The sequence below is a fragment of the Salvia splendens genome, unplaced genomic scaffold, assembly GCF_004379255.2.
Source record: "Salvia splendens isolate huo1 unplaced genomic scaffold, SspV2 ctg1191, whole genome shotgun sequence".
NCBI lineage: Eukaryota > Viridiplantae > Streptophyta > Magnoliopsida > Lamiales > Lamiaceae > Salvia > Salvia splendens.
Genome location: NW_024598746.1, coordinates 14,202 through 28,137, shown reverse-complemented (window position 1 = coordinate 28,137; position 13,936 = coordinate 14,202). Strand labels below are relative to the sequence as shown.

General features: G+C 41.0%; 1 protein-coding gene across 1 annotated transcript; it reads right to left on the bottom strand.

Annotated features, from left to right (window-relative positions):
* Nucleotides 1-709: 709 nt before the first annotated feature.
* On the bottom strand, nucleotides 710-4,306 carry LOC121789009 (deSI-like protein At4g17486). The gene is made up of 4 exons (XM_042187560.1): nucleotides 4,154-4,306; nucleotides 1,770-2,023; nucleotides 1,344-1,631; nucleotides 710-1,198 (listed from the first exon to the last, which is right to left on the bottom strand). Exons 2-4 carry the CDS (start codon nucleotides 1,978-1,980, stop codon nucleotides 945-947), a joined length of 753 nt encoding a protein of 250 aa, XP_042043494.1. The 5' UTR covers nucleotides 1,981-2,023; nucleotides 4,154-4,306; the 3' UTR covers nucleotides 710-944.
* Between the last annotated feature and the right edge of the window lie 9,630 nt (nucleotides 4,307-13,936).

Here is a 13,936-nt window from a genome sequence, read left to right as displayed (position 1 = left end):
ATGCAGAAATATAAGTATATTAGTAATGACTAGTGTATACATTCTCTGTCACGAGTCCTGACAAGGTTGCTTTCCCTGGTTTTGTTTGTTTCCTTGGATAATTATATGTGGTTATTCTAGTTTAAGGCTAGTTGGCTAAAATCATTGAAAATTCACTAATTAGTTCTTAGAGATATATCCTTACATGGAGAAATGCTAAATCCATTTATACATTCAGAAGCATTTCATTTTCCTATTTTGGGGCAGAAGTTCTTCATGTTATTGAGAAATAACAATCCCCATGTGTTTTTCTCTATCATAAAGTTAAATACACATTAGTTTCATTTTCCTATTTTAGGATAATTTCACTTTAGTTTTGCCATAAATCCCCATGTGTTTTGGTCTTATCAATCATACTGGAGTACAAAAATTGGAGTGAGGGAATCATTCCAAATCCTCCTCATTCCACATGTTATTTTTCGCTGGATATTAATGTTCATCTATTTTAGTGGGTAGAATGTGCTACAAATTTCATGCTTCATTTAATTATTTTTGTTATTCTTCAGACACAAACAATATTTAATGATGGAGTATTAATGTTTGATAATGTAAACTTATACTATAATTAAGTGAATAGTTCGTCATTTTTGTAAAGATAATGGATATAAAAATATAACCTGTCAATAGAGATTTGTAAAGTATAAATGCCTATTTGGGAAAAAATTTCAAATTCTTAACAACAAATACATCATATTTCTGCAGATGCATCATCAAGAAAGTACATGAAGAAAGATGAGAACAAACTACACACGTTACAGAATAGAGGAAAAACAGCAGTTGTTTTAGCCTCAAACCTCATTGAGATAACTACATTCAAATGTGGTGGTACTTGTTACCCAAAAATTAAAACAATCTAAGAATCCACAAAGACAGAAAAGAAAAAAAGAAAAACGAATTCCTATTCTCTAACCTTCTTTCACAGATTTAGTACTTCTTGATTTCTTTAAATCCCAAGGAGGCAGACAGCCTTTATAGTGTGATTGTAAGACGAACGATGATATCGATACATCTTTCTCCTTTGGGTGCATAGAAATCGAAGAGAAGCAGCTGAAAGAGCTTCTCAGACTCTTCTTCTCACTCTCTGAATCTTGACAGTTTGTATCATGTGGCCCCTTGCTCGTTTTTAGAGCCTCCGGGAGTATGCAGTTGCAGTATGAACCTATAAAAATACCTCTTAGAAGGAAGTTCCAATAAACCAGCATGAAGTTTTCTATGACTGACAATTAACCACATTTATTCAGCATTTTAGGACTCCTCTTAAAGTTAGTTATGATGATGCATCAAAATGAGATTAGTAATGATACCTATCCTTGCCAGACGATTCACCCATTTTGGTATCCGTTTTCCAGTCAGCTTGTAGCATATATCCTCACAGAAATGGTTGCAGTTTTTGACAACCAGGTGATATGTATCACCACAGTAGTTTGTGGCCTGCTTCTCCATGAAATCTCTTACTTGGTGAGGGTTCAAATGTGTCGTGCCAATAAAAATTGACCTGCGAAACCTGAATCCAGGGCATTGCCGGGGCTCAACTTCAAATACGCCACTAGTAGGAAAGTCGTGGGCTCCAAAAGCATATTCAATGTCATACACTGCAAAAACATAATTCCTATCCACTCAGTGAATGAATGTTTCAAGTATCAAACGAGGAGATAACAAAGAAAACTACTATATAGGAAGAAAGGCAATATAAATCAAGAAGACGTTATAGAGTAAGAGAATCTCTCTACCTTCAACCCCAGAGTGAAAGACACCAAGTCCAGCCCAGTAAACATAGCCGTTGACAGGTGTTAAATCATAAACATTGAGGTAAACAGGAGTGTTTCCTTGGCTAAAGCTAGCTGATTTAACCTTAGGAAACACGCAGAACCTTGTCGTTGATTCTCCCTGTGTCTGCAGAGGCACAATTGATCTCCAACTGCTTTTGAATTTTGATTTCATGTTCAAGGGTGAAACCAGGAATGGCTTAATACCCAGTTTCAGCCTGTAACGTTATTTTAGATGTCAATAACTCTGCATCAGATTTATTTGTCTCAAATGTACACAATTGTGAACGTCCCGTACATGGAAGTTGGAAGGAACAGATCCTTAGTAATTAAGAATATATGAATTCAAGAATATATAACTTTGATTACAAAATACATCTAATGGAAACGCCGCCTAGCCTGTAACATTATTTTAGATTTCAATAACTCTGCATCAGATTTATTTTTCTAAAATGTACATACACAAATGTGAACATCCAGTAGATGGAAGTTGGAAGGAAAAGATCCTGAGTATTTAAGAAACTATGAATTCAAGATTATCCAACTTTGATTACAAAATACTTATAATGAAAACGTCGCCTAGGCTGTCATGATATTTTCACTTCAATTCAAGGTTGGACAATATCTCCTGTTTACTTATGCAGTTTCAAACACCATGCTTATATGAATGTGGTAGGCGTTCATGATTCAGGAATGTAAAGAACATTATATAACCCTGATTGGCAGGTTCAAGCAATCAAGGTATTCAAAATAAACAATGAACTCCATCATTTTTCACATAAAAAGAAAGCCAGTACTCTTAAGGGATAATATTTGCCTGTGAAATTATGTGTCATTTCATGTGAATGAAATCAACCTTGTGACTGAACAGTGAATTCAGAAGGCAGACCATCAACTCAAACATTCAAATGTATCATTCCCAAGTGCAGCATAGATCTCAACTATCAGTAACTTTATTAAAGAAAGTATCATTTGCTGGAACTATTAGCAACTGCTTCCTTTTGTCTTTTAGAAGTTCTCAAGAATTAGCTTTTAACTACAGGAGCATAGAAAATCTAATCACACAAGATTTGGCTTTTTATCTTTTCTTTTACAATCAAAAGGAAGATTAAAGAACCAATAATTGAGTGCAATCAACACTCATCAATTATCTTTAAACGCCCAAGATTGAAAACAACAGCCATTCTTAATAGAGGAGGCACACAGTAGTAAATCATTAACTCGACTTTAGATGCATGGATATAGACAAAAGTTTTGAGGGCCATGGGCAATGTGTAAATGGGATTCCTATGAAGCGTGTAAGAATAGAGAAATAGACACCAAACTGTTTCTTGTCAAACAGTAAAACATGGCAATATGCAAGAAAAGGACGTAGCAAACGAAGTAGACCCTAAAGATGAAGACGGAGATGATTTGTTTTGGAGACAATGATTCTTGGGAAGAAATGGATCAAACGAGTAAATATAAGCATTATCTACACTATTTAGCCCAAAAATGATTTGATATTGGGGTGCTATTCCTTTGCTTCAAAATATGGCAAGCTATGCTAACAGTATGAAGAAGAGAAAACTAAACTAGCAGGAATATGTGGACTTCTGAAAGGTTAAAGTATGGTTACATCATCACCTGTTTCTGAGACACATACACATACACACATGTATAGTAGCCCATCTCCATATTTCGAGAAAGGTTAAAGTATGGTTACAGAAATAAAATGGAGGAAATAAATTAAGGCAGAACAGCAACTTTTTTTAAGGTACATTGCCATTTTTTGACGTGGTGGGCTGAATGATGACAACTTTTGGTCAATACACCAACAAAGGCCAACTTTCTAATCAGATAATTAAGATCAATCATCATTTTTCCTAAGATCTCTCAAAATATACACCACATCCTCATTCACCTAGGAAGACCAATCAAATCCAGGAAGAAACTAACTATTCAGAAAGTGGTGATGATTAAGTAGATACAGAAAAAGTTGACCAAAAAATCCAACGCAAGAATCCCATCTGCCACAGACCCAAGAACCATGAATGAATGAGGGACAAGTCACAAAAGATTGGATCTAAAATCTAAACCCAGAGCAAAAATTGACTCTTTTAAGGTTCAGCCATAGATTTCCAGAAAACCAAGAAATCCATAAAGGAAAAAGAGGGTTCGAAGATACCTTACAATGCAAGGAAATCACACTCACTAAAGAAACCAACAAAGACAGGAACCGAAGCAATGCAGGCGACGAAAGAAAAAGGGAAATTCTTAAGCATAAAACGAAATACGTTTAGAGGAAAATTGTTACAGTTGCAGTTCAAGAAACAGAAAGAAAAGGGAAACCCAATTCAATTATTTACCTTAACACAAGAGGGCACTCATTGTCAAGAAATGTTTCCTCCTCAACTGCAGAGAAAGCAACCGCTTTCACAGCAGAAAACTCACCTGGAAGAGGAGTGTATGTGGGGGTGGGATCCTTATGTGGGGGTGGGATCCTCTGCTGTGCTTTTCAGCACAGCAGCCCCTGCTGCTTCTCACTATTCATCAAAATAATATATATTTATTTAATTAAATGTATTTTTATTTATTTGCTTATTTTATTTGGTGTAAGGGGCAGCAGGGGCTGCTGTGCTTTTCAGCACAGCAGAGGATCCCCACCCGTGTATGTGACTGAACAATGGGAATGGATCCTCTGCTTTGTTAAAAAACATAGCAGAGGGTGCTGTGGCTAAAACGGCAATCACTTACTCATGAAACGCAATAAATTTGATGAAGACTTATTTCTTTATTTTGTTTTCGCTGTGGGGCCATATTCAATAGTAGAGTATATTATAAAATAGGAATATATGTACACGCCACGTACCCCTTTCTCTCTTTTATAATGTAAACTTTTTATTTTATTTTATTATGCATCGGTTCTGTTATTTATATTCTAAATGTATTATTAAATCAAATATCATCTATATATATGTTGTATATTAAAATAGTTATAAATTGTGACAGTTGTGTAATATATATTTGTATATTTAATTCACAATATATATTTGTATATTTAATTCACACATGATTTTTAATTTTAATTGGAGATGTTCCTATTTGACATGGATAAATATACAAATATTGAATTTGACAAAAAATAAATTTTTTATTTGATTTGATATATTCATATTTTATTCTTTTAAAACAGTTTTAAGTAGGGCTGGGGAAAAATACCGAAATATCGGCCTTATCGTACCGAAAAAATACAGAAAATACCGAATTTTCAGTATACCATTGTTTTCGGTACGGTATGATACCTTACCGAAAGATTCCGGTAAGGTAACGATATGATTTTTCAAATACCGCGGTATACCGCTGCATACCGAAATTCGGTATATACCGTAATTAAGGTATGTACTGTAAAATATAAATATTATTATATATAAAATATATTTATATATTTTTAAATTATAAATCAATTGTGAAATATAAATATAATTATGAATAAAATATATTTTATATATTTTTAAAATTATAAATATAAATAATATTCTAAAACCTCAAATTTTCTATTTTAATTGATGTTGAAAGTCAGGTATACCGCAAAAGTACGGTATACCGAACTTTGGTACGGTATACCGAAAATGAGGTACGGTATCGGTATGGAAATTCGTCATACAGAAAATAAGGTATGGCGAAGTTCGGTGTGCCGAAGACTTTGGTAAGGTAAAGGTATGACATTTTCGTATAACGAATTTACGGTAAAGTATACGGTATGGTGGTTTCGATAAGGTATACCGTACCTACCCACCCTAGTTTTAAGTCTTTAAATACTCAAAACAGTTTAATATTTAAATTAAAAATATGATATGCAAATATTAATTAAACCATATATTGTCACAATTTATAAGTATTTTAATATACATGTATATAGCTAATATATTTAATTTCGTAATCTATCTAGTGGAGTATTAAATAACAGAACCGATGCATAATAAAATAAAATAAAAAGTTTACTTTATAAAAGAGCGAAAGGGGTATGTGGCGTGTACATATATTCCCATTTTATAGTATACTCTACTATTGAATATTGAATATGTCCCCACAGCGAAAACAAAATAAAGAAATAAGTTTTCATCAAATTTGTTGCGTTTCATGAGTAAGTGATTGCCGTTTTAGCGACAGCACCCTCTGCTGTGGTTTTTAACACAGCAGAGGATCCATTCCCCTGGGATTATTTTCTCTTTGGTAGCAGATTCTGATGCAGAGAGAGAAATAGAGGGAGAGAGAGTCAGACTTCACAGCTGTCTGTCTCTTTTGAAGATTCGAAGCCTAGTTGAAAGGAAAAGAAAACAAAATAGAGGGAAAAAAAGTTGACCAGTAAAAAATGCCTACTTGATTCTATATTCAGATTATAGTGACAAATTTGATGGAGTACGTACTAAACAAGCCCAACAGCAGTAAAGCCCAAGACAGAGTATCAGTTCGGCATGACTAAAGAGTATCAGTCCGGCGTGACTAAAGAGTTCAGTTCGGTACAACCAAAGAGTTCGGCCCCAGCCTACAGCTCGGTGAAAGCCAACTCATCAAGCTCTGCTCTCAGGTCGGCATCAAGCTCTACTCTCAGATCGGCAAAAGCTGCTCGGCAATAATTCAGCAGTTCGGTCTCAGTATTCGACCGAACTAGGAGATAGTGGACTCATACAAGATTTCCACCTCCACTACACCGACGATCTATTTAGTGGTGTCAAGCAGTCATTAACTCATGCAGGATAGTGGACCCATGCAAGGTCGCCACGATCTCCACGACATCCACTACCTAATAAATGCTGCATGCCACGATCTTAGTTCACTGTATAAATAGAACCTAGGTCAGATAGATAAGGGCTTCTGCTTCTTCTTTTAAACTCTAAAAAAGCTCTCTAGAGAGAATATCATAAAGCAGGCCAGTGTTGTAAGCTGTAATTCGCAGATCAAGGCAATACAAACCTGCCCCCATTTCTCCCCGTGGACGTAGATTTACCTCAGTAAATCGAACCACGTAAAACCTCTGTGTCGTAATTTATTTTTACGTGCATTAATTACCATCGAAAATTCGCCGCTTCATCACTGGCGCCGTCTGTGGGAAACAGAGAACCAAATTTGTGATAAAGCGAGTTTTTGATCCTCTTCTACCAAAAAAAAAAAAAAAAAAAAAAAAAAAAATGCATACCAGATCACATAACACCCGTGCCTCCGTCCGTGATAACCATGAGGAAGCTAATCCAGCAGCCCATAGGCCTGGAAAGCAGCCTCGTGAAAAATCTACTTCCAGTTCTCACGGAGAAGGAGCAAGCCGCTCAAAAGGTCCACACACCGAGTCTTCCCAGCAGCCTGATTTGAACGAGGCTGTCAAGCTGTTCTTGGCCGAGAAGCAGGAGGAGTTCTTAACCTTCCTGCAGAAGAGCCAACAGTCGGAGAAGACAACGGCGGATTCTCCCTCCTCATCCAGACATGAAAGTCACTACCGCAGTAGTGACGTGTCTTCCAGGAGAAAGAATCCTCAACCCCGACATGTTCCTCCTCGGTACCGGAACCACAGGAGAACTCCATCTCCTCCGTACCGAAGAGATGTCGGGTTCGCCATGTACGGAGCATTAAAGACTCCATTCTCGGACGACATCACCCGGACTCCTTTGCCGCGGAACTACCGGACACCGTCAATGACTTATGACGGGCTAGAGGATCCTCATGACTTCTTGGGACGCTATCAATATAATATGGCGAACCAGGGTCTCAATGAGGTCCACATGTGCAAGCTGTTCCCCGAGTTGCTCATCGGGAACGCCAGAAGGTGGTTCGACAGCCTTCCTCAAGGCAGCATCAGATCCTACCGAGATCTCATGGATGCTTTCCACAGGAGGTTCTTTCAGAAAGCGGAAGCCCGAATCACTTCGGCTCAGCTGCTTTCTATACGTCAAGGTCGCGACGAAAAGATCAGCGACTTCCTGACGAGATTCCATAAGGAATGCCTACAAGTAGATAATCTCAATGATCTACTTGTCATCTCGGCATTCCAAAATGGAATCCTGCCCGGAGCTCTCTACAGAAAGCTCGTGGAGTGCGGTCCGCAAACAGCTCAAGAAATGTGGGACATTGCGGACCAGTTTTCTCGTGCGGATGAGGCAGACCGTCGAAAAACGGTCGTTAGACAGCTCATCCCAAGGAGACAAAAGGAAGCCCGATCAAAGCGACCAGGTGCTTCCTCGCCGAACTCCTTTTGAAAGAATTCAAAGGGCACCAGTACAAGGCAGATTGGGACCACGTCTCAATCTGAGAAGCCGCCCGCTCAGTTCGTACCATTAAACAAGTCAAGAGCGGAAATTTTCGAACTACATTCCGATATGTTCGAAAAAACCAAAGCGGATGACGAAATCAGCCGCATGGCGACTTCAGGATCAATATTGCTCCTTCCATCAAACCCACGGTCACGATACCGAGGAGTGCCGAGATTTGGCTGCAGGTATTGACGTTCTTGTGAAAACAGGAACGTTAAAAAAATACCAAAGCAAGCAGCCGAAAAAGAACAAAAGGCAGAGAAGTGCGAACTGCAATCCTCAGGATCCGAAAAGACATGAGGATCCCGAAGACGACGACGAGCCGCAATACGATGGAGTAATCCAGACTATTGACGCTCTCCCAGCCGGGAAGACTAAGTCGTCTCTAAAAGCAGAACGCAGAGGTTCCAATCAAGAGGAACCAACACATAAAAGGCTGAAGAAAGACGAAGTGATTACATTTTCAGATGCCGATCCCGTCCCAGCCATCTCTCCTCACCAAGACGCTATTGTCATCCAAGCCGGGGTGGCAAACAAACTGGTCCACAGAGTATTTGTAGATACAGGAGCGTCAGTCAGCATTCTTTTTAAAGAATGTTTCGATAAAATGGAAGTGGATCCAGCTCGGCTCAGTCCGGCTCCACTTCCTCTGAAAAGTTTCGCCCAGGAGGACACCCGCCCTGAAGGTATTATCAGCCTTCCGATCACGGTGGGAAAAGCGCCTACAAGCTCCAATACGATGATCGAGTTCTTTGTGGTGAAAGCTCGGTCTCCGTACAACATCATCCTGGGGAGGGACTGGCTCAACACAGTTCGGGCCGTTTGCTCTACTTATCACCTCACCATCAAGATTCCCACTAAAAATGGGATAGCGGTCATCCGAGGTGATCAAAAGAGAGCAAAAGAATGTCTGCAGATTGCGCTAAAAAGTGCCGAACAATCAGTTCGGCACCATCAAGCATAGCAATCACAGCAACCGGAGTCGGAGGCAAGCGAGATGACCGAAGTCACTTCAGAGCCGAACTCAATGACCGTTCAGTTATGCGAAGATGATCCATCCAGAACGGTCAACGTCGGCTTCGCAGGAACGCCTCTACTCCGGGAAAAGACCATTCAGCTCCTCAAGGAGTACAAAGATGTCTTTGCATGGTCTCCGTTGGACATGACCGGAGTGCCCCCCGAGGTAATCACTCATCGGTTAAATATTGATCCTTCAATCCGGCCAGTAAAACAGAAGCAAAGACTCTTTGCGGCAGAAAGAAGCCAAGTCATCCATGACGAAGTCCGCCAATTACTAAAAGCGGATGTACTATTCGAGGTGAAATATCCTTCTTGGGTGGCCAATCCTGTGATGATCAAGAAAAAAGGAGGAGGATGGCGGATGTGCATAGACTTTACCGATCTAAACAAGCACTGTCCAAAAGATTGCTATCCCCTTCCGAATATAGATAAAAAAGTAGAAGCTTTGATCGGCTTCGAAATTTTCTGTTTTCTTGATTTATACAAAGGATATCACCAAGTGTTGATGGATGAGAGTGACGCTCCGAAAACAGCTTTCATCACCGATTTCGGCATTTTCGCTTATAAAAAGATGCCATTCGGTTTAAAGAATGCCGGAGCCACTTATCAAAGGATGGTAGACAAGCTTTTTCGGCACCTAATCGGGAAACAGGTTGAAGTGTATGTCGACGACATAGTTGTCAAAAGCAAAAGCACTTCGGAGTACGAAGACAACCTCAAATCCACTCTCGACGTGCTCCGGAAAGCCAACCTCAAACTCAACCCCCAAAAATGTACCTTTTTGGTAGATTCAGGAAAATTTCTGGGTTGTTGGGTTTCAAAGGACGGACTCAAGGCAAACCCTTCAAAAGTTCAAGTCATTCAAAACATGGCAATGCCGAAGTCCATACATGACGTGCAAAGGCTAACCGGATGTCTAGCCGCACTGAATCGATTCCTTTCCCAAGCAGCCGAAAAGCAACTGCCGTTCTTCAAAGTGTTGAAAAAAGCACCAAAGTTCGAGTGGGGAGCCGAGCAGAAAAAGGCCTTTGACGAGCTCAAAAGTTATCTAGCCGAGCTTCCTATTCTCTCTGCTCCAACCGAAGCCGAAGTAATATTCTTATACTTAGCGGCATCAGATCAAACCATCAGCGCGGTGCTTGTACGAGAAGAAGGCCTAAAGCAGTTTCCCATCTACTTTACAAGCCGAGCATTAAGAGGTCCAGAAACAAGGTATCAACCTCTGGAAAAAATTGCTCTGGCGTTAGTAAATGCAGCAAGGAGACTGCGGCCATACTTCTATGCTCACAAGGTATGTGTCTTAACCGATCTGCCTCTTCGGCAAGTTTTGACCAAGCCAGAAGCATCAGGCAGAATCGCCAAATGGGCCATAGAGCTGGGAGAACACTCGATCGAGTACCTACCTCGGAAAGCCATCAAGGGACAAGCCTTGGCAGATTTTCTTACAGAGGCCAAGTTCGATCAAGCAATCCCTGTCATTGCCGAACAGAAAAAGTCTGCCAATGCCGAACTTGCACAGCCCTTGGAATCCGAAGTAGAGCCGCCAGACTGCTGGAGCGGATTCGTAGATGGAGCTTCAAACAAGATGGGAAGTGGAGCTGGTATTTTACTCGTCGCTCCCGACGGACACGAGGTAACCTACTCACTTCGGTTCCTATTCCCCACTACTAATAATGAAGCCGAGTACGAAGCCCTCCTGGCCGGACTTCAGTTAGCGCAAAGTCTGCTCGTCAAATCTCTCAAAGTCCATTGTGATTCACAAGTCATAGTAAATCACATGTTGGGTACCAGTGAAGCCCGTGACGAGAGAATGAAGAAGTATTTGGACAAAGCGCAAAGCATCAGCCGAAGTTTCTCCTATTTTCGGATAATCCGCGTTCCCAGAGCGGAAAATAGCCGAGCAGATACCTTAAGTAAGTTGGCCTCAGATCCGAGCTCAAAGGCGGAAGAATTAATGCATCGAAGCATTGATGAAGCCGAGGTACATTCAATATCCAGCTCGCCGAACTGGATGACGCCGATCTTGCAGTATCTGGATCAAGGACAATTGCCCGAAGATAAGAGAGAAGCTCGGAAGATCACGTGCCGAGCACTTCGGTACGAACTTCATGAAGGAGTCCTCTTTAGAAAGTCTTACCTCCAGCCGTTATTGCGGTGCGTAGGACCAGAAGAGACGGACTACATCCTCAGAGAAGTTCATGAAGGGTCGTGCGGTAGCCACATCGGAGCTAGAGCTTTAGCTAAAAAAGTTCTAAGATGGGGATATTATTGGCCAACCTTGGTACAAGAAGCAGTGCAGCTCGTCAAGACATGCCCGAAGTGCCAAATCCATGCAAATATCCCAAGAATGCCGCAGACCGATCTATCCACTATGCAAAGCCCTTGGCCTTTCATGCAATGGGGCATAGACATAGTGGGACCACTTCCTCAAGCTCCTCGGCAAATGAAATTCCTAGTCGTTGCCGTGGACTACTTTACGAAGTGGGTAGAAGCTGAACCATTAGCTACGATAACGAGCTCGAAGGCATTGGATTTCGTCTGGAAGAACATAGTGTGCCGATTTGGCATACCCCACATCCTCATCTCGGATAACGGGACTCAGTTCACCGACAAGACGTTCAAGAATTGGTGCCAAGAGCTGAATATTCAACAGCGGTTCACTTCGGTCTCTCATCCACAAGCAAACGGACAAACGGAGGTAACAAATCGTATCCTGGTGAAAGGGTTAAAAGCTCGGTTAGAACAAGCCAAAGGACAATGGGTAGAAAATCTCCCTCAAGTCCTATGGTCCTACCGAACTACACCCACAACCTCCAATGGTGAAACTCCATACAGTCTGGTGTACGGCACTGAAGCCGTAATCCCGGTGGAGATCGGCGTACCCAGTCCCCGAACTCTAAATTTCTCCTCAGAAATGAATGACGACGGACTGAGAGCCGAGCTAGATCTTGCCGAAGAAAGAAGAGAATTGGCATGCATAAAAGCAGCCAAGTACAAGGAGCAAGTAGCCCGGTATTACAACCAAAGGGTGAAGAAGCTGCAATTTCAAGTGGGAGATCTCGTCCTGAGAAACAATGAAGTAAGCCGAGCAGAAAAGCTGGGCAAGCTTGAACCCACATGGGAAGGTCCGTATCGGGTATCAGAAGTCCTCGGCAAAGGGTCTTACAAATTGGCTCACATGTCAGGAGAACAGGTACCCCGAACATGGCACATTTCCAACCTCAAAAAGTTCCATTTGTAAGAGACAGTCCGGTCAGTCAGTCTTGAGTCCTGTTTGCTCAATGTGCTTTATTTGGTTTACTTGGTCTTTATTTGTCTCTGTGCGTTTTGTTTGTGTGTTTTGTCTGTCTCTGTGCGTGTCGTCTCTTACAAATGTTACTGAGGTATCTTGTTCTTCGAAGACTGATCCCCTTCTTAGAACATATACAAGCTAAACAATTGTGAGTCAAAGCTTCTAAAGAGGATACAAGACCACAATTCAGCTTAAACAAGCAGTTCGTCTGAAACGAGCTGCAACAAGCCCACGATTGTGCGTCAAAAGCTTCTAAAGAGGATACAAGACCACAATTCAGCTTAAACAAGCACTTCGTCTGAAACGAACTGCAACAAAAGTCCAATTCTCGCGATAAAACTTGCCTGAATTAGGACTAGGGAAAGTCCGATCCACGCGATAAAACTCGCCGAATTAGGACAAGGGAAAGTCCGATCCCCAAATTAGGACAAGGGAAAGTCCGATCCCCAAATTAGGACAACGGAAAGTCCGATCCGAGCGATAAAACTCGCCAAATTAGGACACAAACCAAGTCCGGTCAAAGAAGAGTTCACTTCATGAGACCGTGGACAAACATCAACTTACCCCATACTTTTTTCCAGAATGCCGAAGTGATTCACTTCGCTTTTCGGGGGGGGGTAGTGATGGAGTACGTACTAAACAAGCCCAACAGCAGTAAAGCCCAAGACAGAGTATCAGTTCGGCATGACTAAAGAGTATCAGTCCGGCGTGACTAAAGAGTTCAGTTCGGTACAACCAAAGAGTTCGGCCCCAGCCTACAGCTCGGTGAAAGCCAACTCATCAAGCTCTGCTCTCAGGTCGGCATCAAGCTCTACTCTCAGATCGGCAAAAGCTGCTCGGCAATAATTCAGCAGTTCGGTCTCAGTATTCGACCGAACTAGGAGATAGTGGACTCATACAAGATTTCCACCTCCACTACACCGACGATCTATTTAGTGGTGTCAAGCAGTCATTAACTCATGCAGGATAGTGGACCCATGCAAGGTCGCCACGATCTCCACGACATCCACTACCTAATAAATGCTGCATGCCACGATCTTAGTTCACTGTATAAATAGAACCTAGGTCAGATAGATAAGGGCTTCTGCTTCTTCTTTTAAACTCTAAAAAAGCTCTCTAGAGAGAATATCATAAAGCAGGCCAGTGTTGTAAGCTGTAATTCGCAGATCAAGCAATACAAACCTGCCCCCATTTCTCCCCCGTGGACGTAGATTTACCTCAGTAAATCGAACCACGTAAAACCTCTGTGTCGTAATTTATTTTTACGTGCATTAATTACCATCGAAAATTCGCCGCTTCATCAAAATTCAAGTATTTTTCCTCAAGAATTTGTTGATAAATTATCTGAATCTGAACGTATTTCTATATTTAAAGATATGCTTTGATCCGTGAATAAAATGCGAAGTCCCACTCAAATTTGAACATTTTGACTTGACTTTTGTTGTTTGCGCCCCCGAATAATTCGAATCGATTGATAAATTTTAGCAATTCTCCATTTGTAGATACAATTATTTCATTTTTCCCAACGAGAAATA